The following is a 26,514-nucleotide window of genomic DNA, read 5'->3' as shown; positions in this document are numbered from 1 at the left end:
TCTCCCTGTCGGGTCCTGAAGATATAAATGATCTCCTATAACTTGGAGGGTTGGGGTCTCGCTTGATGTTTTTTAATGTGAGCTACACATTAGGAATAATCTCTCTTAATGACTTGTGCATTAGGTATCGTGCCGGATAAATGAACTATCAATTTCTTAGCTTTTTTTATGCAGTACTTAAAGTTACGGCTCATTGGTAATTAACCCCCTCCAGGCTGTCAGCTGCCTGTCCTTCTCATCCTAGTGGGATTGTTCACTTTCCTCCAGTTTACAACCGACTTCAAGCTGTAATAGTGAGGAACAAAAAGCTAGTACTTAAATCATATTAACTCCCCAATTCCACATTATGCAAATGCATTGTTGTACAATTGAGGCGGATACAGCTGTACCTCTGTAGGAGTGAGGCTGACACCATACACTTGATTAAGATTGCATTGCTGTGTGCTTGAGGCTTTTTTTTACAAACATTACTCTATTTCCCCGATATACTAAATGTGTGTGCACATCTCTATAAACGGATATTGTTTTACGCACCTTAACTTTACTGTTAACTGGAGGGTTCATCATCTCCACTGAGTGAATTGTCTCCACTGTATGTAGGAGAAATGGGCATAGTTTCTGCTGTGCATGGAAAGCAGGCACATAAGCACAGTTGGCGAGTACATAGTCTACACTGTGTGCTGGTGGCGGGTGCTTCTTCTCTCTTGTGTGGCGGATGCTTCTTCTCCCTTGTGTGCCGGTGGCGGGTGCTTCTTCTCCCTTGTGTGCCGGTGGCAGGTGCATCTTCTCCCCTGTGCGCGGGCGGCAGGTGCATCTTCTCCCCTGTGCGCGGGCGGCAGGTGCATCTTCTCCCCTGTGCGCGGGCGGCAGGTGCATCTTCTCCCCTGTGCGCGGGCGGCAGGTGCATCTTCTCCCCTGTGCGCGGGCGGCAGGTGCATCTTCTCCCCTGTGCGCGGGCGGCAGGTGCATCTTCTCCCCTGTGCGCGGGCGGCAGGTGCATCTTCTCCCCTGTGCGCGGGCGGCAGGTGCATCTTCTCCCCTGTGCGCGGGCGGCAGGTGCATCTTCTCCCCTGTGCGCGGGCGGCAGGTGCATCTTCTCCCCTGTGCGCGGGCGGCAGGTGCATCTTCTCCCCTGTGCGCGGGCGGCAGGTGCATCTTCTCCCCTGTGCGCGGGCGGCAGGTGCATCTTCTCCCGTGTTCAGGGGGCGGCAGGTGCATCTTCTCCCCTGTGCGCGGGCGGCAGGTGCATCTTCTCCCCTGTGCGCGGGCGGCAGGTGCATCTTCTCCCCTGTGCGCGGGCGGCAGGTGCATCTTCTCCCCTGTGCGCGGGCGGCAGGTGCATCTTCTCCCCTGTGCGCGGGCGGCAGGTGCATCTTCTCACCTGTGCGCGGGCGGCAGGTGCATCTTCTCCCCTGTGCGCGGGCGGCAGGTGCATCTTCTCCCTTGTGCGCGGGCGGCAGGTGCATCTTCTCCCCTGTGGGCGGGCGGCAGGTGCATCTTCTCCCCTGTGGGCGTGCGGCAGGTGCATCTTCTCCCCTGTGGGCGGGCGGCAGGTGCATCTTCTCCCCTGTGGGCGGGCGGCAGGTGCATCTTCTCCCCTGTGGGCGGGCGGCAGGTGCATCTTCTCCCCTGTGGGCGGGCGGCAGGTGCATCTTCTCCCCTGTGGGCGGGCGGCAGGTGCATCTTCTCCCCTGTGCGCGGGCGGCAGGTGCATGTTCTCCCCTGTGGGCGGGCGGCAGGTGCATCTTCTCCCCTGTGCGCGGGCGGCAGGTGCATCTTCTCCCCTGTGCGCGGGCGGCAGGTGCATCTTCTCCCCTGTGCGCGGGCGGCAGGTGCATCTTCTCCCCTGTGGGCGGGCGGCAGGTGCATCTTCTCCCCTGTGGGCGGGCGGCAGGTGCATCTTCTCCCCTGTGCGCGGGCGGCAGGTGCCTGGTCTCCTTAGAGGCAGGTGAATTGCTTCCCTCACAACATGAAGCAGTCCTATATAGCTGACAAACCTAGTGCTAAACTGTGCACAGAAAGTGGCGTAAGGATCCTCCGTTTTCCCACAAGAGACTAGATGTTTTTTATTTATTATTTTTCTTATCTTGCTAAAGCTCCCGAGCTGTGCTTAGGTGACATTACTTTGTTAAAAAATAACTTTACATTTTTTTTTTTATTCACAATCATATTCTATCCTTGCAGTATTGCAGTATGGTGCTTGAGCAGCAAGGCAGCAGTCCTCTGATTGAGCCTCTTCAGATCTATCCTCGAGGTACGTATTCTCTGTTCTTAGGGGTAATGGGCCTCTGGAAAGACTTGCATGTTTGGGATTTGATGGTGACTATACTACCCTCCACTTTTTGATAAGTTTATTCCTGCAAATTAGCAAATATAAATACAAACTTATCAAACTAACTTTCATTTCTGAATTTCACACATACGACTATGTTCTCATAGTGTAGCAGGCACCATGGCAACTAATAAATGTTCCTGCTGATTGCTGGACTTCTAAAACCTTTCTCTCTGCTTTTTAATGATGTAAATAACCATTATTGTTGACCACATTGCATGAAAGTCTCCTGTCCAAGACAAATATATTGCCTAAATGTATCTAAGATAAAGTAACTGCAATAATTGTGTGTACTGACCATATTCATGACAGTTCTTACTGTTTATGTGTGAAAGTTTTCTGTAGTGAGACACAGCTTAACCAATAGTTTGTGGGCTGTAAGTTGAGGCCACTAAACAGTAAGTTGTCGCGAGATGAGAACCAAGATACCCAGTTGGAATCTATGACTTATGTTTAATAAGTTTAATTTATAATTAATTATAAATACACCTGCCACCCAATCTGATAGTAATGTCAGTGTTGTGAATGGAGTCATAGATGGAGTTCTTATTTGGCATTGAAGATAGAATGATTGAACTATTTATACATTCAAATAAAGCACCTATGTTGGGTAGAGATGCACTGGGGCATCTTGCACTCATTCTGTAGGATTACAACTACCAAATTTGTGTTTTTAATTTTTAACTGCTGTGAGTGGGCACTGGAGGAAGTGCATTCTTGTAATGGTGTAGTGACAGAGCATGTAGAGCTAAAAAAAGTAAAGGGATTTTATACCATGTGTAAAAGAGAGGAACAGGAATCCTTCATAATCAGAGGCTTTCTAGCAATTAGGAGCACACCACCTTACACACACAGGTCGTATAGCTCACCCAGCGTAGTTATTCACAAGGTGCATTTGCATGTACACCAGCCTCACGCCTGACAAACATTTACGCACGCAGTCTGCAGCAACAAAAGCGGGAAGCCCTGCACCTGTTCCCCGCTGCCCGCCCGCGCTGATACATTACTTCACATCTTGCTGCGTTGCACAAAGGCTTATTGATGTGTGCAGTAATTATAGAGTGCGTGACGATTGTTAATAGCTGGGGCACAGCACACTCTTCGCTGACACAGCAGGGGTTAAATATGCAATCCACCGAGACAGAGCAGGGGGCAAAATTGTAATTCTTTACTTCAAGACAATCAATCAAAATTGACAGTGACTTTAACAACAATTTGTGGCGTGCAGGGGACGTGAAAAGGGAACAGCCTGCTCCATGTGAGCCAAGACCTGTAAGCGTATTTATAATCATAACAGCGATCACAGAGACTGACAGACCGTGTTAGTTTAGGGTGCTGCAGCTGCACGGATCTTTGGCCTGCAGAGCTTTCACTCTGTTTTCAGTAACCATTTGCTCATGAATATACACTCATCACAGAGTATGTTCTATTTTCTGTTCCTCTTCATTGGGGCACCATTACCCAGTGGGTACCAGTTCTTACCCAATACAGTCATTTAATGTATTTTAAAGCAGGGTGGGTATTGTCTCAATATCTGCATTTGGCTGTTATATTTACAGGTGGGGCCTAATGCCTCTGGCACTCAAAATGTTAACTCAAGATTGCGACATTTCAGAGATGCAGTATATTCTCATTTATTTTTTCAATCCCTGAATAGTGCTATTGACCCCACAAAGCAGAGAGAGTCGGATGGGTTTAGTTGGCGTATATCTGCTGTCTGAGATGTAATCCCACAAAAGATATAGAAGGTTTTCCTTATTGCAGTTATGTAATAGTCACATTACAGATTCTGTCTAGGGGTCAGCATTAGTTATATCTGCTCTGTCTGTGTGTCAGTGCTTAGATATGACTGTGATATGTAAGGCTGCTGTCTGTGACCTTTAACGAGACCAGACTGCCCTTTCCAAGAGAGATATTAGGGACATTTAATAACAAGCGGTATACTGACAGGCAGCACATGGAGAGTATCCTGGATATTAATATGAATAGTCTTTCCTTCCTATTGCAAGGAATTCCCAGTATTGCAGCACCTGCTCCAGAATGTGGAATTAAGGGCAGCACACAATCAGTTTTAGCTTACAGGGAGGGTGTGTGTGTGTGTGTGTGTGTGTGGTTTTTATTATGTATTTTAAGCAGAAATTAGAATTTAGATGAGACTGTGTCAGGAGGGTTTGTGATTTCACAGAAAGGATCCTGTCTTCTGGGACCCTTCTCTCTCTGCTCAGAGAGCCTCTCTTCAATCATTCCTTGCTGCTAATTTTGGTGTCACTCTCATTTCTTTTTAAACGATTCATTTCAAAAGAGGGGGGGAGGTTGGGATTGTAAATGGCCCCGATGTGATCTACAATTTAGTCTATTACTGTTGCAGCCTGTAAGCCTCCCGGGAAGCGGAACATACATGGCCTCAAGGTAGGAATTTCAATAATTGTTTCAGTAAAGTTGGATGGATTTGAAATGCTGTGTTCCACTTATTGAAATGTCAAAAAAAACTGCACTTCCAACACTGCTGACAACTAGAAGTTACATTTCCAGGCAGAAATGGTAGGTGCGAGTACAGAGGACACTAAATAAATAAAATCCACGCAAATCTATAACCATGTTCTGGATTTCTTTTTTTTTTCTTTTCTTTCCCCGAGCACATATTAACCTCTTGCCTGCAAAGTTGTAAGTACTGGGCACACAACAATGTAATGAGACAACATACACATTGTAAATGGTGGAACCCTTAGAGTCCCAGTAGGAATCATAGCTCTGCAGGTTTAGATAAATTGGTTGGTAGTATATCCTGTAGATATGGAGTAGTCCGGAAGTAGATATCCATAATCTGTAATGCTCAGTAATCAGGCTTAAAGAAAAGGAATTTGATGGCTGATCATAACAGTAAAGGAAGAGCTGAGTTGGCTACCTCTGATAAATAGTGATACACAAACATGTTATGTTATTAGCAAGATATAAGCAGAGAATTTTTAAATTATTGTGACTGCTAAGCCTCCACTGTACTCCACAAAGGGTGTCCTTTATAATAATCATGACTGTTTACCATGTTCTAGGAACATGGAGGGCAACCTTCGGCACACCAGATGTTATGACTTACTTTGCTCATAATGCTCTTAAAACCATAATGCGGGCAAAGCATCAAGGGAAATGTAGTCCATGACATCTAGAGTGCCTAAGGTTGCCTAACTCTATTCTAGGAGAATATAGGTTGTTCTTGTTCTAAATTACATTTTAAAAATTGGCTCTTGGCCCACTCACCCCCACTCACACCTATAAAGTGTCCTTCTTTTTACTATTTGAAATGTGGGCAGGTATGGCCTAAAACAATTAGCATAAAACCATTAGTTTCTTGTAAATATCTCTAGATCTTCCTGCAGAGCCAAGTCCATGCTAGAGGATGGCCCCGATTTCTGAGTGCTTTTTGAAATAATTTAATTGTGAGCCATGAATTTCGTTCTGTGTCTAAAACTGATATTTATATTGTATTCTTTTTTTCGTGAGGTAACTCAAATGAGCTTGACTTTTCTTTTTTCTTCTTTTTAACGCTGTTTCTGTTTAAAGGTAAACACCAGGGCAGGACCGTCCAGCAACAGCAGCCCCTCTGTGTCAGACAATCTGCCCAGCAATAGGTGAGTGTGCATGAAAGGCAGTTGCTGTTTGGTGTCACTTTGGTTTTGAGCTGCATCACCCTGAGGCTGTGTGGAAAGCAGCAGTCACAGGTTTTGTGTGGTTCTCAAAACCAGAATGTTTGAAAGTGACTAGCGAATTGATGCAGTAAATAGAAAGTCAGAGAGGAAACATGTAGTGGCTAATCATGTGGACAAAGCTCAGCTTGGTTATGGTGTGAAACTAAATTTAAGCAGAGCTCTGGAATTTGAAAAAAAAATCATTAATAGTATTTTGGCAGAATATAATTTTGTTGATAGTGCTATATACGGCAAACCTCTACACATACAATGAGCAGTACTATAGGGAAAGTGTCCCCAGGTCACGGATTGTTTGTCTTTCCCAAATATAATAAAGCTTGAATTATAGCAAAGGAACCAGACTTCCTATACAGTAGTGTAATTTATAACTGTTACATTGAATACTTCTAATAGCATAGAAATCATATTGGTTTCTCTGCACATGGTAAAGGAGCACTAGGATTTGTCACTAGTGATGGTACATGGAGATGTGAGTGAAAGGTAAATAAGTCATGTTGGTGGTTAGTATTCATGTACAATACAAGGGTGTGTTTGACCTAGCAGTTTGCCTGTGCTGCTCTGCTAAGCATGCGATTTTACAAGGTTAATGTCCTCCCTTTTATTTATTTATTTTTTTGTTCCTAGCCTGAAGAAATCCTCTGCAGAACTCAAGAAAATTTTGGCCAATGGGCAGGTAGGCCTCACTCTGTTAAAAAAGTGCCAAGACTGAACCCAACATTCTAGGGCAGTACTTTTCAATTTAGTCATCATGCACATCAAACGTCCTGATCTTGTCAACATCCCCATTGAAATTCTTAGGAAGTGCCTATATCTTGGACATTTGGTGTGAATTGAGGATTAAATTGAGAACCACTGCTCTACGGTTAGATTACATTAATTATGGTTTGCAACAGTAATTTGTAGATTTGAAATTAACCATGATTGATTCATTTGCTAATGCTCTTCTTCATAGTCTTTATAGGGACACTATAGTGTCAGCTTAATGTAGTTGTTCTGATGAGTATAGTCAGTCTCTGCAGGCTTTTAAATTTAAACACTGCTACCTAAGCCATGAGTACCTCTAGTGGCCACTCCTCAGACGGCCACTAGAGGTGCTTCCTGGGGCTTCCTGAATTTTCCCCATGGAGGTGCATTGATTCAATGCGTCTCAGTGAGGAGATGCTGATTGGCCAGGCCGACATTTGGCCCCTCCCCTGTCATGCCTCCATGAGTCCAAGCCACTCCAATGCTTTTCCTATGGGAAAGCATTGGATTGGCTGAAATAATCAATTCTGATGATGTCAGACAATTATGTAGATCGGGGACGGGGCCTGCGCCAGTGCTGAAAATAAGGTGAGCTTTCTTACCTTGTAAGGGTGGACGGAAAGGGGAGGCCAGCCACCTAAATGGTGGTTTTAACACGATAGGGTCAGGAATAAACGTTTGTGTTGATGACCCTATAGTGTTCCTTTAACCCCTTAAGGACCAAACTTCTGGAATAAAAGGGAATCATGACATGTCACACATGTCCTGTGTGCTTAAGGGGTTAATTAAATGATTATCTTGCATATACTGTCACACAGACATCATTTTGCCTCCATTGTTTAAGTCTGTTTTACACTGCAAGACTGGTAAATATATTAGAAATCAGGAGTATATGACTGAAGTGAGAAGGATTACTTTACACAGATATCTGTCATTCCCAGCTAACTTTTTAGACAAATGTGAGTTTGTCATGACGCCACATTTTCTAAGAAATTTTTATTTTGAAGAAGACTTAACAATTTTGATGTAGATGTAACAAGTGCTGGTCTGGGTCCGTTGCCACGTGGAGGCAAGCGTGGAAGCGGTGCATGTGATAACCAACAGGGTCTCTCTCTGTCTGAGCTCTAGGGAGGCAGCTGCCCGATGCTATCAAGCCTGCCTATTAGGATCAATTGGCCAAGACATCTGTGTCAGTGCAAATAAAAGGGTCTTATTGATTTCCTAACTGCTGCTCACTTCTCCTCCTTGTTCAGAAGCTTGAAATCTTAATTATCTCAGCGTCTTCCCTGCGTGACCCCTCCAAGACTCATCGGCATTTCATGAATCAAGCCGTCATAGTTGAGCGTGTCAAGAAGACAATTAAGCGACCCCTCCTTTCCCCCCTCTGTCTTTTACTCTCCACACCCACTACACGCACACATCTATCACTCTGTCTCCTTTCACTTTATCTGAAACCACTTAATCAGAATGGACACAAACTTCTCCTAGCAGGGATAACGAAACTTCCTGGTAAAGTACGGAATACAGATACCATAATATTCAGGACACAAATACCTTGGGACACATCACATATTATCTTTATCCAACTCAAGTACACACCTCAGAGACCCTTTCTTTCCCACACCTCAGAGACCCATACACATACATTTTGCATTTAAATGCACACATCGGCGGCACATTGTTTTTTCCCCCCTATCAATTTGTTAGCTTCGTATACATATTATAACAGTATAGACATATTGCATACATCAAAAACATTGCAGGTGACCAAAGAGGGCATACATTTGATTTTAGGAGATGTGGCTAGAGGGAAGGTCTATTACAGAATATTTTAGATGATTCCATGACCAGTTGATCTATCTAATTGAAAAAAAGTAATTAAAATAAAGCCCTAATGATTTATTTATGCAAACTACATTTAAAAATTAGTAATATTCATTGCTTATTGCTGCAAATTTTATTACTGTGAAGCTCTCTTTTACTAACATTACATATATTACTGTGAATTTTATTACTGGGCAGTTCAGAAAATGCCCCAAAATATTTGAGTAGTGTTATTTCATCAGAAGCATGGGAGTTTTTTCCATATCTTAATTTTTGTATACTCTTCAGACATTTTAAATATGCTCATTTGGGAAACATCTCTCACTTGGATCCACATACACATTCAGTATACATACCCCTCATCCATCTGAATAAACAGTACCTCCTGTACTGCTTTATCTTGGTATGGGAGATATGTACTATTTGTTAGAATGTTGCATATCATTGATTCTAAACTTGCTTACGTAGCGCGTTTATCCAGAAGAATAACTCTCTATGTACTGGATTTTTCTGCAATATAATGGTGTGAAATACATCCGCTCATAGCAACTGAAAGGTTAATATCACTCCTTATTAATCATTAATAGAAAACGAGAAGCCATTCTTCAAGTTAATCAGATATTGACATGTCAGGAATAGCGCTGTAACACAGCATTGATACAGGTTATGTGATATAAATATTTATTTATTTTCTGTCACTCTGAATGAATACCAGTATTGATTCCTTATTGATAAGTGTCAGCACTTGATAGGAAGCATTGTCGCCAGTTCCCTGAGTCTCGTGTTTGTGCCAAATTTACGGTCTGAGCTCACAAGATGCTGCAACTTTCAAATCTCCCATAGAAATGTTACTGACAAATATTATCCTGTTAATCCAGAATATTATTTTCTTAATGTGGGTAATTTTTGTACAATCTGATATTTTTAAGGAAAATTCACTTTGTCTAAGCAATTATTCTAATTTTCATAGACTTTTTCTTAAAGTTGAAGTCTAAATAAACAAATGTACTTTGTGTTTAAGAAACAGACAGGCCTATTCAATAGCAATCCTGATTTTACTTTGGAGCCAAGAGAGATGTGTATATATAGAATCTTGTATTTAAAACATTAAAAGTTGCAGTATCTTTGTTTAGGAAGCATAGGTTTCTGGATTTTGGAATTTATCATGCCATTGCTCTTCCTCTCTCACATTTCCTTCACCCTTCAAGCATGCAACTATAATACCGATTCGGAAAAAGCCCAACCTCGACCCCAACTCCCCATCCAACTACCGCCCTATATCGCTACTGCCGTTTGCCTCCAAGATCCTTGAAAGAGTTCTGTACGCAAGTTTTTTTTCTGGCTCTGCCTCTTCTCCCGAACCCCTCTCTGTTGGCTTTCCTCAAGGTTCTGTCCTTGGTCCCCTATTGTGCTCAGTCTACACTGCCTCCTTTGGTAAACTCTTCAGCTCCTTTGGCTTCCATTATAATTGATATGCAGATGACACACAAATCTACCTGTCCTCTCCTGACCTCTCCGCCCATCTTGACTCGTGTCTCTAACTGACTCTCTGCGACTTTCAACTGGATGGCTTTTTACTTCCTTAAATTCAACCTGTCCAAAACAGAACTTCTGGTCTTCCCTCCCTCAAGTGTTGCTACTCCCGTGTCTGTCTCCATCCAACTCAATGGCGCCACCATCACCTCTACCTTACAGGCTCGCTGCCTAGGTGTTCTCTTTGACTCCGACCTCTCCTTCACCCCTCATGTCCAGTCAATCACCAAATCCTGCCACTTCCATCTCAAAAATTTAGCTTGCATCCGCCCCTACTTAACACCAGACGCAGCTATGGTGCTGGTTTATGCCGTTGTTCTTACTCGTCTTGACTACTGCAATGCTTTTCTCAGTGGTCTTACATGTTCCCAGATAGCACCGCTGCAGTCTATAATGAAAGCGGCGGGGAGGCTAGTTTTCCTGTCCGCGCGCCCACACCTTCCACACCTTCCCACTCGGTCAGGTTTTCTTTTTTGTCTTGACACATTAGAAAAGAGGAACAGTCATACATTGTCGTGGCTTGCGCAGAAGCCGATCTAATCAATATGATCAAATGCACTTTGTATGCGTGACAAGTATGTGCACAATCTGTCACAATTTTACATCTTTATATAAAGAAAATAGAACTACATTAAAAAAAACTTTAGAAAACATAGGTACCATTGAGTTAATTGATAGTATTGTCCCTTGACAACCACACGGGCCATTGCATGTTGTTTCGGATCCAGAGCCGAGACGCCAAGAGCGGCCCGGCGGCCCAAGCCCCGCCCGTCTGCATCTTCGGGCGTACCCTGGCCATGGCTCCTTTACGGGCTGTAACCTGTGACCCTGACCTGGTTCTACCCCGGAGCACCCACCCGGCAAACCGCTATCGTCCACCGCTGTCCCATCCAGGGCCCCCTGCCTGTCACCGTGTCTCTGCGTCTGTGGGGGGCCCCATGGGCGGACACTAGCATCTGCTGGCTAGCTGTGTTACTGGTCATGTGTACCATGTGGCCCCCGAGCCGGTCCTGCTTAAAGACTAGATCAACTGCTCGTGTTCCCCACCTGTACCCACGTCAATACGAGGGTGCCCCCAGTGGGACCATCTGTCGTTGTCGTTCTGTGGCCAAATGTTAATTGCTCCTTGTTGGGAAAGAGAAAATCACCCTGAGGTGTGACGCAGTATGCGAGGGGTGGGATAGAGGTGTGACGTATGCGAGGGCTGAGATGGAGGTATGACGCAGTATGCGAGTGGGATAGAGGTATGACGCAGTATGCGAGTGGAATAGAGTTCTGACGCAGTATGCGAGGGATGGGATAGAGGTGTGACGCAGCATGCGAGGTGTGACGCAGCATACGAGGGGTGGGGTAGAGGTGTGACGCAGCATGCGAGGGGTGAGATAGGTGTGATGCAGTATGCGAGGGATGAGATAGGTGTGATGCAGTATGCGAGGGGTGAGATAGGTGTGATGCAGTATGCGAGGGGTGAGATAGGTGTGACGCAGTATGCGAGGGGTGAGATAGAGGTGTGACGCAGTATGCGAGGGGTGAGATAGAGGTGTGACGCAGTATGCGAGTGGTTGGATAGAGGTGTGACGCAGCATGCGAGGGGTGGGATAGAAGTGTGACGCAGCATGCGAGGGGTGGGATAGAGGTGTGACGCAGCATGCGAGGGGTGGGATAGAGGTGTGACGCAGCATGCGAGGGGTGGGATAGAGGTGGGACGCAGCATGCGAGGGGTGGGATAGAGGTGGGACGCAGCATGCGAGGGGTGGGATAGAGGTGGGACGCAGCATGCGAGGGGTGGGATAGAGGTGGGACGCAGCATGCGAGGGGTGGGATAGAGGTGGGACGCAGCATGCGAGGGGTGGGATAGAGGTGTGACGCAGCATGCGAGGGGTGGGATAGAGGTGTGACGCAGCATGCGAGGGGTGGGATAGAGGTGTGACGCAGCATGCGAGGGGTGGGATAGAGGTGTGACGCAGCATGCGAGGGGTGGGATAGAGGTGTGACGCAGCATGCGAGGGGTGGGATAGAGGTGTGACGCAGCATGCGAGGGGTGGGATAGAGGTGTGACGCAGCATGCGAGGGGTGGGATAGAGGTGTGACGCAGCATGCGAGGGGTGGGATAGAGGTGTGACGCAGCATGCGAGGGGTGGGATAGAGGTGTGACGCAGCATGCGAGGGGTGGGATAGAGGTGTGACGCAGCATGCGAGGGGTGGGATAGAGGTGGGACGCAGCATGCGAGGGGTGGGATAGAGGTGGGACGCAGCATGCGAGGGGTGGGATAGAGGGGTGAGATAGAGGTGTGACGCAGCATGCTGTTGCATGTTAGAGGCATAGGATATAGGTGTAATGTAGCTTGTGAAGAAAAGTATAGAAGTAGGCTGATTAGCAACAATATAACCACCTGCCTAATATTGTGTAGGCCCACATCGTGCTGCCAAAGCTGTTCTGATGCGTCGAGGCATATACTCCACAACACCTCTGAATGTGTCTTATGGTATTTTGCATCAAGACATTAGCAGCAGATCCTACAAGTCCTCCATGGATCGGATTTGTTGTTGGAGTACATCCCACAGATAATCAGATTGAGATCTGGAGAATTTGGAGGCTAAGGAAATACTTTGAACTCTCTGCCATGTTCCTCAAACCATTCCTGAGCAATATTTGCGGGGTACATTATCCTGCTGAAAGAGGCCACGGTCATCAGGAAACATGATTGCTCTGGGGTGTAGTTGGTCTGCAACAATCTCTAAGTAGGTGGTATGTGTCAAAGTAACATTTACATGAATGCCAGGGCCAAGATTTCTCAACAGAAATTGCCCAGAGCAAAACACGGTCTCCTTCGGCCTGCCTTCTTTCTATAGTGCATCCTGCTGGCATCTCTTCCCGCTTCCGCACCAGGCCATCCACCTGATATAAAAGAAAACGTAATTCATCAGACCAAGCATCCTTTATCGATTGCTCCATGGTCCAATTCTGTCGCTCACGTCCCCATTGAAGGCACTTTTGGTGGTGGATAGGGGTCATCGTGGGTATTCTGACCGGTCTGCGATTACGTCGCCCCAAACGCAGTAAACTACAAGGCACAGTGTTTTCTTACAACTCTCTATCGCGGCCATTTTTAAGTTTGTCTGCAATTTGAGCTACAGTAGCTATCGGACCAGATGGGCTAGCCTTCCCTCCCCCCACAAGGATCAATGAGCTTTGGGCACCCATGACCCTGACTCCGGTTAACCGGTTGTCCTTCCTTGCACCACTTAACCACTGCATACCGGGAGCACACCACAAGATGCTCTGACCAATCGTCTCGCCTCCACTATTTGTCCCTTGTCAAAGTCACTTCGTTCTTTATGCTTGCCCATTTTTCTTGTTTCCAATGCATGAAATTCAAGAACTGACTGTTCACTTGCTGTGTAATATATCCCACGCCTTGAGAGGTGCCATTGTAACAATATAATCAATATTCTACACTTCACCTGTCAGTGGTTTTAATGTTGTGATCTGTGTATGTGTATATGTATGCAATATATATATAACATTCAGGGCTGCCATCAGAAATTTTGGGGCCCCTGACAAAGCACAAGATCTGGGCCCCCCCCGCCTTCCTCCCCACCCCTCCCCCTCCCTCCCGGGCCCGCCCACGCCCTACCTAGTCCGCTGACAATGATGCGGGACTGAATGTGGTGTGTATAGTGGAAGTGAATTAGAATGTGTGTAATGGATGTAGTGTTTGTGTGCATTAGATACTGTTTGTGCAGTGAATGCAGAGTGTGTTAGTGTAGCGGATGCAGTGTGTATAGTGAACGCAGAGTGTGTTTGAGTAGTGGATGTAGTGTGTGTACAGTGATGTAGTGTGTGTTTGTGTAGTGGATGTAGTGTTTGTATGTACTAGATGAAATGTGTTTAGTGGATGCAGTGTCTGTAGTTGATGTAGTGTGTGTATTAGACGCAGTGTCTGTGTATAGTGAATGCAGAGTGTTTCAATTTGTGGTGGATGTAGTGTGTGTACTGTGAATACAGGATGTTTGTGTCGTGGATGCTGTGTGTACAGTTAATGCAGAGTGTGTGTCAGTATAGTGAATCCAGAGTGTGTGCATAGTTTAGTGAATGCAGAGTGTGTGTTAGTGTGTAATGAATGCAGAGTGTGTGTTAATGTGTAATGAATGCAGAGTGTGTGTTAGTGTGTAGTGAATGCAGAGTTTGTCAGTGTAATGAATGTAGTGTGTGTGTTAGTGCAGTGAATGCAGAGTGTTTGTAAATGTGTAGTGAATGCAGAGTGTGTGTTAATGTGTAGTGAATGCAGAGGGTGTTTTAGTGTGTAGCGGATGCAGAGTGTGTGTTAGTGTAGTGAATGCAGAGTGTTTGAGTAGTGGATGTAGTGTGTGTACAGTGATGTAGTGTGTGTTTGTGTAGTGGATGTAGTGTTTGTATGTACTAGATGAAATGTGTTTAGTGGATGCAGTGTCTGTAGTGGATGAAGTGTGTGTATTAGACACTGTCTGTGTACTGTGAATACAGGATATTTGTGTAGTGGATGCTGTGTGTACAGTTGATGCAGAGTGTTTGTTAGTGTAGTGAATCCAGAGTGTGTGTCAGTATAGTGAATCCAGAGTGTGTGCATAGTTTAGTGAATGCAGAGTGTGTGTTAGTGTGTAATAAATGCAGAGTGTGTGTTAGGGTGTAGTGAATGCAGAGTGTGTCAGTGTAATGAATGTAGTGTGTGTGTAAATTTGTAGTGAATGCAGAGTGTGTGTTAATGTGTAGTGAATGCAGAGAGTGTGTTAATGTGTAGTGAATGCAGAGAGTGTGTTAGTGTAGTGAATGCAGAGAGTGTGTTAGTGTAGTGAATGCAGAGTGTTAATGTGTAGTGAATGCAGAGAGTGTGTTAGTGTGTAGCGGATGCAGAGTGTGTGTTAGTGTAGTGAATGCAGAGTGTGTTAGTGTGTAGCGGATGCAGAGTGTGTGTTAGTGTAGTGAATGCAGAGTGTGGTAATTTGTAGCGAATGCAGAGTGTGTGTCAGTATAGGGGATGCAGTGAGTGTGTTAGTGTGTAGTGTATGCAGAGTGCATGTTGTATTAGTGAATGCAGTGTGTGTATTGTATTAGTGTATGCACTGTGTGTGTTAGTGTATGCAGTGTGTGTTGTATTAGTGTATGCAGTGTGTGTGTTTGTGTATGCGGTGTGTGTTGTATTAGTGTATGCAGAGTGTGTTGTGTTAGTGTATGCAGTGTGTGCTGTGTTAGTCTATGCAGTGTGTGTGTTGTGTCAGTGTATGCAGTGTGTGTGTGTTGTGTTAGTGTATGCAGTGTGTGTGTGTTGTGTTAGTGTATGTAGTGTGTTAGTGTATGTAGTGTGTGTGTTGTGTCAGTGTATGTAGTGTGTGTGTGTGTGTGTTAGTGTATGTAGTGTGTGTGTGTTAGTGTATGTAGTGTGTGTGTGTGTTGTGTCAGTGTATGTAGTGTGTGTGTGTGTGTTGTGTCAGTGTATGTAGTGTGTGTGTGTGTGTTGTGTCAGTGTATGTAGTGTGTGTGTGTGTTGTGTCAGTGTATGTAGTGTGTGTGTGTGTGTTGTGTCAGTGTATGTAGTGTGTGTGTGTGTTGTGTCAGTGTATGTAGTGTGTGTGTGTGTGTGTTGTGTCAGTGTATGTAGTGTGTGTGTGTGTTGTGTCAGTGTATGTAGTGTGTGTGTGTGTGTGTGTTGTGTCAGTGTGTGTGTGTGTGTGTGTTGTGTCAGTGTATGTAGTGTGTGTGTGTTGTGTCAGTGTATGTAGTGTGTGTGTGTGTGTGTGTTGTGTCAGTGTATGTAGTGTGTGTGTGTGTGTGTGTTGTGTCAGTGTATGTAGTGTGTGTGTTGTGTCAGTGTATGTAGTGTGTGTGTGTGTGTTGTGTCAGTGTGTGTGTGTGTGTGTGTGTGTGTGTTGTGTCAGTGTATGTAGTGTGTGTGTGTGTTGTGTCAGTGTATGTAGTGTGTGTGTGTTGTGTCAGTGTATGTAGTGTGTGTGTGTAAATGTCCAATGAGGAGGGGGAGGGGGGGCATTTTAACATTATTTAAAAAAAAAATATTAATTAAATTGTTTCTCCCCCCTCCCTGCTTACCTGTGTCTAGGGAGGGGGGAGATTCCATCCCCGTTGGTCCGGTGGCATGGTGGGGCCCCCCGGCTCCCTGTTACCGCAGAGGGGGCCCAGGCAGCACACAGCTTCTCCTCTTCTCTCCTCCAATAACTCTCGCGAGACCCGCGGAGCGTTGCCATGGCAACCGGGTCTCGCGAGCGTTATTAGCAAAGAGGAGAAGAGAAGCTGTGTGCTGCCTGGGCCCCCTCTGCGGTAACAGGGAGCCGGGGGCCCGCGGCTGCACACATAGCGATATTCGCTATCTATGTGTGCAGGGAGGGAAAGTGGGGCCCGAGCAGTCAGGGCCGCCGGGCCCGTGACAACTGTCACGGTTGTCACCCCCTGATGGCGGCCCTGATAACATTTTATTTATTTAACCTGTCATTTAGTTTTAAATGTATGATAGTTTATCACTTTCTCGTAGAGCAGATGAGTGTTTGATATTAGAGATCCAGTACCGATGATCCAGTACGCTTCCATGGATAAGTGATGTATTAAAGAGGATATAATAGGCTTCCTGCAGGCCTTTCGGGCAGTGAAGTGGTTTACATGGCCAAAAGGGGTGAACCTGTTTCACAGGGTAGAAATGTGCAAGGTGGAATGAGAAAGGACAGGCAAGGCCAAACAGAGGGTAGCTAAAGTTGTATAATATATTTCTCTTTTAGAACTGCTAGTACATGTTTGCAGTATGTATTTTAGCATGTCTGTGTACATATATCCATCACACTTATTATCCACTGGGGCTTGGCAGAATATGTGTTAAATAGCCTGACCTGATAAGATAACCACCCATTGGGGCTGCTGAATATCCCCCACCCCTCCCCTGCTTTGACCCTCCGCACCTCTGCTATATCATCCCAGCCTGACACCTTTTATCAAACTTTAATGAAATGACCCAGGCAAACAAATTGTCATTAAACTTTCCATCACTCTGTCCCTTGGTATCACCTTTTATAAATTGGACGGCAAATGTTGTATTGATCTTGCTGTTCTTGCAGCTGAACTTGAAATGACCTGGGCCCTGGGTTGTTTATGGCCCCACATTGCTTTTCCCTGACACTTTACATCGAGAGCTTGACACATTGTCCCACTGTCACTCAATTCACTCACTCCCTCATTTACCCATTATATTCCACTCTGCCTCTTCTTAGCATCTGTCTCTCATACCAACCTTCATTCACTCATGGCTTCTCGATCCACATTGCATGGTTTCTATCTCATTATCTCTTTCCTTCTCCTACTTCGCAGCTCACGCACTCCAACTCTCATTCTGACCTTCTCATTAACTTATACTCGCCTTTTCATATTCTCTAGTTGGTATGATGCTATACTGTACTTGCTTCTTGCACTCTTTTTCAACTACTCTTTTCTCTCTTCTCACCAGTTCACATTCTCCCTTCCCCATCTCACTGGCATGGTGATTACACTCCCATTTGCCAATCCCAGGTTTTTTGCCATGTTTTTACTTTCTATCATTTGAGCCTTCAATTTTTTTGTTCTTTTTCTTTGTTACATAATTCCTCTTCAACTTTCCCTCTCTAATTCTCCTATTTTAATCATCCTCTTTCCTACCTTTCACCTCTTTCGCTTATCATAACGTCCTTATCTGTCCCATGTAATTTATGTCTGCTTATGATTCTTATTCCCAGGATTCCTGTTATCTTTGTTAATCTATAATTTTCAAAATACATCTTATTCCTGGTTGTCTGATTTGCTTAAATTTGCTCATTATCTCTTCCTACAGATAAACGAGCTTGACATTCAGTATCGTGACATTCTCGGTCATGGAAATGGGGGGACTGTGTATAAGTGAGTATTGGCCCTGTGTACAGACTTGACATGTTTGGTGTGAATTGTAATGGTACACAACTATTGGGCTACCATAGAGAGCCCAGGAAAGAAAGCCAGCCAGATCCTAATGGCATCTGTGATGTCACATTGCAAAGGATAACTAAACAGTGTGTGAAAATGTAAGCAATATTACTATACTCTCCATACAGGTTTGCCTTCCTTTTGAGCCATATGGATCAAACTTATATAGCTGCCATCCTCGTCACCATGATTTAAGTCTAGAATAATTTGTTTATGTCTAAAGATCAAGTTGTTCGTAGTGCTACAGAGTCAAAGTGGCGTTTTTAAATGAATACTTCCCTTTGTTTTTATTCATTTGAAATTCACCTGAGCTTTTCAGTTGTACATAAGAAATGATGGGGAGAATGCTTTTTCATATAGGGAGCGTGTTCTTTGGCCATGGGCACAGTTTAACCAGAGTGCCATTTCAGTTGCTAAGGTAATTTACCCACTATCCATCAGTCAAAAGGATCCCTTGGAAGGGCAAACTACAGATATCATGGACAGAGGAGAAGAAAATGGAGGTGCCCAGACATTAAGCACAGAGGCGCAAAGAAAAAATATTATATTAGTAAAGGAGAGCAGGGGTGGTTTAAAAAAGGAACTTGTGGAAAGGAGAACCGCAAGGAGCAAAATAAAAATACCACAAAGCATTAATCAACCCTTTTAAGTTGGGAATTACATTTTTAATAAACAATGAAAATGTAAAAAAAAAAAAAAAAAATTCGTAATCTGCTCTCTACAAAATGCTGCCCCCTCTATTATTCATCCTAAATACTCACTAAACATACACAACAAATTTAAAGGTACTGAAACCAGTAGAGAGGAACAGTAAATAATCAGGTTCCCTGCCTGTCCTTTAACTGTAATTACAAAAGTTATGGGACCAAGTAGATACTGTCCAACACAACAGAGACACTGAACAACTTGCCAGTCCACAGCATAAGAAAAACGTGGCTTTTAATTCACTGTCTCAATGTTGATCTTTAGGGCCACAGTGGTGTGTGTGTGTGTGTATATATATATATATATATATATATATATATATATATATATATATATATATATATATTATTACTTTAATGCTGCCTAGATTTTACCTACCAAAGAAGAATGTCCTGATAAAAAGGCAAAGTCGCTCATAGAAAACAGAAATGTCAACAAACTTTTAAAAGCATGTGCAGTGGTAGATTCTGTGTGACTGTATGGCTGGCTGAGCTTCATGGTATTTAACAGTCCACAACAGCTTCATTGTCTGTTTGCCTTTATTGGTGTGATGTGTATGTCTTTGTGTTGTTGGTGTATGTCTTAGTGTTGTCAGACAGCGTATCACTTTGCTTACATACGCAAACATTAACACACAGTCAGATCTGAAGCCGGACTCAGCAGCTTCTGTGTTGAAATATGGCTGCCATTTATTGATTTATTTTTTTCCTGAGCTCAATTGGATGAAAACTTGTTTGTGTAGCAATATTGGCCTGTCCAGTACCCAGAAACAATACTCTCCATGCTTTGTAATCACCAGCCTGCTTCCCAGGGATAATAACATTGCTGTAAAGAGGAAAAGAAATCAAGCCACACAGACCTCATCGCACATTATATACCAGAAGGGATCTGACCTCCCACCCCACTCAATTTTTACCAGTTAACCCTTTTATGTCTGAACATTAAATTATTTATGGATTTTACCAGTGTAAGGAGACCTGTGACATACCCTAAAGGAGGCTCAGCCACAGTCTGTTACCATAAAACCATACAACTTAATTACCCCACTGAGTCTACCTCATTCCATCCAGACTAAAGGCCCCTGTCCTGTTTTTTTTTTAACACTTCGTAAATCATGTATATATGTTACCATATATACTCTAATTTTAATTGAGATGTATAGAACATACAATACATATAAAAGCATAAAAAAATATAGAAACATAGAATGTGACGGCAGATAAGAACCATTCGGCCCATCTAGTCTGCTCAGTTTTCTAAATACTTTCATTAGTCCCTGGCCTTATCTTATAGTTAGGATAGCCTTATGCCTATCCCACGCATGCTTAAACTCCTTTACTGTGTTAACCTCTACCACTTCAGCTGGAAGGCTATTCCATGCATCCACTACCCTCTCAGTAAAGTAATACTTCCTGATATTATTTTTAAACCTTTGCCCCTCTAATTTAAGACTATGTCCTCTTGTTGTGGTAGTTCTCCTTCTTTTAAATATAGAAACATAGAATGTGACGGCAAACGTATATTTTTCGCAAGGTGAATATGGCAATGCACTGTTGTTTGCAAGTAAATGAATAATAATACAAATTAAAACTAATACTTTTCATATTAAAATGCTTAGTAAACAAAGCAGAAATTTGGATACCACTATGAGAGAGTCATAGCAAGGCTTACTTTATGAAATGAGAGGTATATAACTATTAAAAGTAAATCAAGCTAGGAAGTATAGTGTGCTACCAAGACCTTTAAACTATTAAGAACCTAAATAGTTTAGAACAATATGTAAAAATGTAAAAATCCAAGGCCACTGGTATGTTTTGGTTGATCCCAGGGTCGTCAGAGCATTAAATGAATAAGGATTCATCTCTCTGCATTAGGGTGTCAGTTGGTTAATCATAACTGCAGGCCAAGATTACATTAGCATTGTTTTGTGCTTAGGTAAGTGTTGTAGGCACTTAGATAACCAAGTAACAATATTATTGTCTTTAAAAAAGAAAATGAACAAAGGTATACGGTAACTTGTACCATTAAACTTTTTCTAAAATAAGATTTTGTCCTTGGTCCCAGTTAGGTTCTCTGCAACTGTCTTCCACAAGATGTCTATTTTATTTGAGCTTCATAACAGGAGCAATATTGGAAATGTATACCCAATGATGCATTGAGGGAATCAACAGCTTTTGTATTGCTCCATTGATCATCTCCGTATAGTTAATCATACTTCCCTGTAGAGCCTTTCTATAGATCCTTGTATTGCCCCATAGAGTCATTCTGTTCATATAATCACTCCCAAGTAACTCCCTTTTTACAACACATTATCTTACTCTATATAACTAGGTTCTGTAACTTCTATAGCTCCCATTTCTTCAGAGTGCACGTTTTTAGTAACTCTTGCAGCTCTGCGTAACACCTTGCTTTGTTCCAAATATTTGCTTCCTGTAGTAACTATAATAAGTGTCCTAACAAGAGGCTACTGAATCTATAGAATGTAGGGAAAAAAAGTAAGCTGATATAACACAATGCCCTCTCAATGTAACCGTTGCCTTTAACTTCTTGTTATAATACCTCACCTTGTACCATTTAACCATTACCGGTACTTATTACCCCTATAACCACATTGTCTTGTTCTATTTCAAATCTCCCAAGAACCCATTGTATTGTTCTATCTATAATCTCCCTATAGTCCTATATCATAATACCTCTATGTAACTAGTATTCCTAATCCTATATTCTGTTATATTGCCTTGCTCCTTTTACTTATGTCTATAACTCCTTATGATGTCTTTCAATGCTTCATATAACTAGTACCCATTACCCCTTGAAATCACACACTACTTTGATCAGTTTGTACCTCTCCCTATAACCCCCTTGTTCAAACAACTTACCTAGCTCCATGTAATTACTACCATAATCCCTATTATTGACCTATATAACCCCTTCCTATACACCTTGCTCCATATAACAATTACCATTTGGCCACTGTAACTTTGCATTTCTTTCTTTTTTTTTTTTTTAAATACATTCTTTATTTTTGCTGCTTTTTTGAGTTTTAGTTGGCAGGGAAGGTAATTACAGAATGGAAAAAATGACGTTAAGGGTTTTGATCACATCGTTACAATCGGATAATAACAGGGTACAATAAGTGGCATCTGTACATTCAGTAATATATTCTACTACAGATGAGGCACTGGGTACTTCAGCCTTGTTTACAAAGTGGTCATAGTTTCTGTGTGGTGGCAGAGAGACCTCCTGTTTTGTAACTTTGCATTTTAACATTCTATGTTGTACTTATTACCCCTATAACCTCTTGTACTAGAACATTGCATTGCTGTATATAACTACCACCTATAACCCCTTGTTCTAAAACGCTGCTTTGCTTTGTATAATTGCCATCTATTGCTCCTTTAACCCCTTGTTCTAAGACTTTGCATTGCTATATATAACTACCACATATTACTCCTTGTTATAACATGATGCTTTGCTTTATAGAACTACTACCTATTACCATAGCCCTTTGTTTTAACCGGTTGTGTTGCACCATATACCTTCTCACTGTAATGTAATTCAGTCTGCCCGTATATGTCAGTAGACCAGGCTTGGATTTTGTAGTAGACGTAGCTCTGCTCTAACTCACTGACTCATACATTTTATGATATTTCCTGGGTGTTGTAATGTTAGAAAGATACACAATGCAGGCAGCAAAGCAATAAACTATAGCTAATTGATTTAGCACAAAAAAAATCTGAGCAAAGGAGAAAAGGCTGATATATATATATTAGAAATCACAGAGCGGAAAACCTCCAGAGGAAGAGCTCGTTTAAAGTCATAAAAACTTTTCCCATCACCTTTAACAAGTCTATATGTCTTTATTCCTGGCTGTAAATGAGGAGCCTGCACGTTTATTTGAATTTAACTTTCTTGCAAAACCAATTAAGCCTCAAACAACTGTCAGTGTGCATCATCCATCCTGCTCTTTCTCTGGGAACAGACAGATTTGGTTCAGTGTTGCCATTTCACCGCCTAATTAAATGCTTGTGCGGGTGTGTTACCATGCTCTCCAGAAACTGCTACTCCCCTATCCCTCTTCCTTCCCATCATTTATTCTACTGTCTTACTACTTTTATCTCTTACCTTTTACCCCTCTCATCCTCACCGATCCGCCCTGTTTTCTTCATTCTACTTTTAATTTTATCTTCCATATATCATGCTTTTTTTTTTTTTTTTTTTTTTTTTTATATATCTAAACAGAGACGGGAGGAAATTAATGCTTAGGTGTTTTTTGTTAGGTAAAGCTCCCAAAATCATTAGGAAGATTTCACTGACCTCAGACTTATTGCTGCCCAGACCTTTTGTTTATTTACAATTCATTGAGGTGGCAAGCTTTTTGCTAAATTTAGGCAAAAATAAGTTCGTTAGAAAATGAATTGCAATTATGTTGCCCTAAATTGTCCTTTTTTATATGTCAATTCACAAAATTTCACTGTTTAGTAAATAATTCCTTAGTTGTTTAGAATTAGCCCTAAATTTCTATTTGTCAAATTATTTTTCTTTCACAATTCACGCTCTGTCCACTTTGCCTTGTTCGTCGCTGCAAGTTGTCTTTGTACAAGCGCAAACCCTTGTCAGCAACTGCAGTGAAAGTTTTACAAGACAAACAGCCTGGTCTGGGGCAGATAGATGGAGCGGCGACTTAAGGAAGGCGTCTTGATGAAATGGTTCAATTAACAGCACAAGCATTTACATGGTGTAATTTCCCTAAATTGCCAGCCATTCCCTGCAGACGGCAGTGTTTGAGGAGGGGGGATTGATCAGTACATTGATTCTGGCTGAAGATGATAAATTTATGCTGGTTAGTTAAAGTCATTCTGCGCGGGGCCTTGAGCTGCGATGCTGAACAGCTTCTTTATCGGGTGTTTAAAACAGAACTTATTTCCCAAGGCTGCGAGGTCTGTTCTCAGTCCAAGCTATTCCCAAACCATCTCTTACTCAGATGATTTTTGCTTAGCTTCTGTATGCAGATCAATAGGTGATTGAAACTGATTAAAACTTAGGCAGCCAGTTACCGGCACCAGTTTAATTAGAAACAGGCTGATTCTTAAATGAAAGTGCTTTGTGTTTGTTTTTTGTTTGATTTTCCCCCATATTTAAGCGTCACACAAAATAAAAAGGCCCATTTAGTGTCTTTGCACTGGGAAATTCCCACAGGCAACACATAACATTAAGAGAAGCTCCTCGGAAATCTGACCACCTCATAATACACTATATTCTATCTCTGCACTGCTGGAACGCTCTATGCAGATCTTTAATTATACAATGTGAACACATAAATAGAGAAGAGTATTTCTAGGACAAGAGAGCAAGGCCAGGCATGCTGCATGCCTGCAGCTCTGTTTTGTCTGATCGGAAATAATCCAACTCCAGCTGATGCAAAACAACAACTCCCATCATGCTCATCCATGCTCTGCAGACACATTTTTCCTATTTTCAGGTTCCACGTATGGTTCAGGTTTTTCGGATTCTTTATCAGTAGGGATATATATAAACTCTTGTTGTTTGGAGAAGTATCGAGAGAAGTCTGGATAAGGCTGATGGGATATGTAGTCCAAAACTATATTGGCTATATTAAAGATAACATTTATTTCTTTATTGCTTTAAAAATAAAAAAAAATCTAGCTGGCACAAAGGTCTGAGTGAAGCAGTGCTGGTGATTCTATCACTCGTCTGGCACAGAAAGAGTTAATACAGTCTATATTGAAAATAAATCCTTTCTTTCGGCACTGCAAATTTGCTCTAGGTTGATCTCTCCACATTTCATGTGTTTGTTTCTTTTTTTCCTGAGTAGTACAAGTCAATAGGTAGTCTTTAGTACGTGAATTAAAAATAATGCATTCATGGGTTATTATGTTAGAGTTCCTGGCCAGCTGTATTTGTCCATTTAAAATTTACACAGGCCGTATACCAGTGACATCTATTCATTTACATAATCAGGATATTTATAAAAGATTGTTTTATTTTTTTAAATTAAACAATTACAAATCGTTTGCACACTGGCTTTTTGTCTGGTCATGCCATTAAAATTTCAGCTGGTGTCAGAAGCATTATTCATTGTTAGGATTAAAACACATGATAGCATAGCATTGGACCTCTCTATAATAAAAATACATATATTATTTTAACATATTGCAAATGTATAGATACATTTTTGACCATGTAGTTTTTACGACTATGCCATTTGGATACTGTGTGCAACATTTGTGATTTCTAGTTTGCCATCTTGGAGCCCTTCTTTGGACAAGAATAGTTTTTTATCTCTATATATATTTTTTTTGTCATTTTGCATGCAAAAGACTATCTAAAGTGGGTACCTACCCGGAGTTAACTTTGTCTACACGATTGTGGATGACAAATTTAAATTGCAATCCAGTATATTGCCATGGTCATTTGTAAAATAAAGTTCCTATTTCTTTAGTTAATTAATGGCACGAAGAAACTGCATTCTTAGATCTCTGCCCCTTTTACGCTACTTTCTTTTTTTTTTTTTTCTTTCTGTGTCTCTGTTTGTGTTCTGTGAGTCTGTATTGACTCTATAAGTCTTGCACAAGTCTCTTGATATCATATGCATTTTTTTGGATTTATGTTGTGTGTTCAAACATTTACCTGTTACATATCACTTTGTAGAAGACCTAGTTATTGGCTTTTTACTTTTTTTTCTTTCTTTCAAAGTGAGTGTGACTCTGCTGGGGGGGCTTCCAGAATCGTAACGTACTTTTGGTCCGCTCTGCATGAGGACCTCCAGCGTCAGATTTTCCCCATAGAAAAGCATTGATTCAATACTTTCCTATGGGGAGGTCTAATGCGCGCGCAGCATTTGGCCCACGTGCGCATTAGCCCCGCTTGTTGCGGGACGTCAGAGGGGGCGGAGCTGGAAAAGGTAATTAAATAAAGGGGTTTTAACCCATTATTTGCCCCGGAGAGGGGAGGCAGAGGGATCGATAGTGCCAGGAATACAGCTTTGTATTCCTAGCACTACAGTATAGTATAGTTTATTTTTGTGAAGGACAGATTTTTAGTACATTTGGCAAACTGTGCTGTTTGGTAATGAAAAGGCACATGACTGCAAGACTTAAAGGGACACTCTAACCCAGTTGTACCAAAAACAATTTTCATCAGGAACTGGAAAGGCCTATGCTGCCTAATCCGTGCATATTTATACAAAAAGGGCTGCCAAAATATTCCGAATTGAGTTTGACAGACAGAAGAATATCTTTTAATATTGAACTTGTGTGAGGTTTATTTACAACTGGTGTAATGCAGGTCAGACTTATTGATCTTTGACCTCTTAGACCTTTGGTTTGCATTTCCACACTGCACTCACTTATTCTAAATCAAACATCCATGGACATTTGCATTACCCTTCCAGAAAGTAATGTGGAACACAGCTGACAATGCAAGAGTCCACTGTGTCCTCTCCATTGTTTCCATGTATGCAAATGGTGCAGGCAGACCAGTAATTACTGCAGCTGCTACAGGCTTCTTTGAAGGGCTGGCTGTTAAGTAAGATAGAGACTCAGTAAAGGTATATGTTACATTGTAACCTGAGCAGCCATTCAAGTTCCATTAATCACTTTGCAGTTAGTGTTTGGGGTAAGTTAAGGCAATTGTTATCCCATGCTAAAGTCATCACATTCATTTTCCTTCCTGATGAC

General features: G+C 42.6%; 1 protein-coding gene across 2 annotated transcripts in view; it reads left to right on the top strand.

Moving 5' to 3' along the window:
• Positions 1-26,514, top strand: part of MAP2K5 (mitogen-activated protein kinase kinase 5) — a 102,090-nt gene that overhangs the window by 5,615 nt on the left and 69,961 nt on the right. For both annotated transcript variants that reach the window (XM_063448744.1, XM_063448745.1), the window contains 5 exons: positions 2,185-2,254; positions 4,701-4,741; positions 5,891-5,958; positions 6,661-6,709; positions 17,982-18,046. In XM_063448744.1, coding sequence (XP_063304814.1) covers positions 2,185-2,254; positions 4,701-4,741; positions 5,891-5,958; positions 6,661-6,709; positions 17,982-18,046 — 293 coding nt within the window. The remainder of the gene's footprint in view (positions 1-2,184; positions 2,255-4,700; positions 4,742-5,890; positions 5,959-6,660; positions 6,710-17,981; positions 18,047-26,514) is intronic.

Source organism: Pelobates fuscus, chromosome 3, assembly GCF_036172605.1.
Source record: "Pelobates fuscus isolate aPelFus1 chromosome 3, aPelFus1.pri, whole genome shotgun sequence".
Classification (NCBI taxonomy): domain Eukaryota; kingdom Metazoa; phylum Chordata; class Amphibia; order Anura; family Pelobatidae; genus Pelobates; species Pelobates fuscus.
The sequence above is the reverse complement of the archived record's forward strand: the minus strand, read 5'-3'. Positions and strand labels throughout refer to the sequence as shown.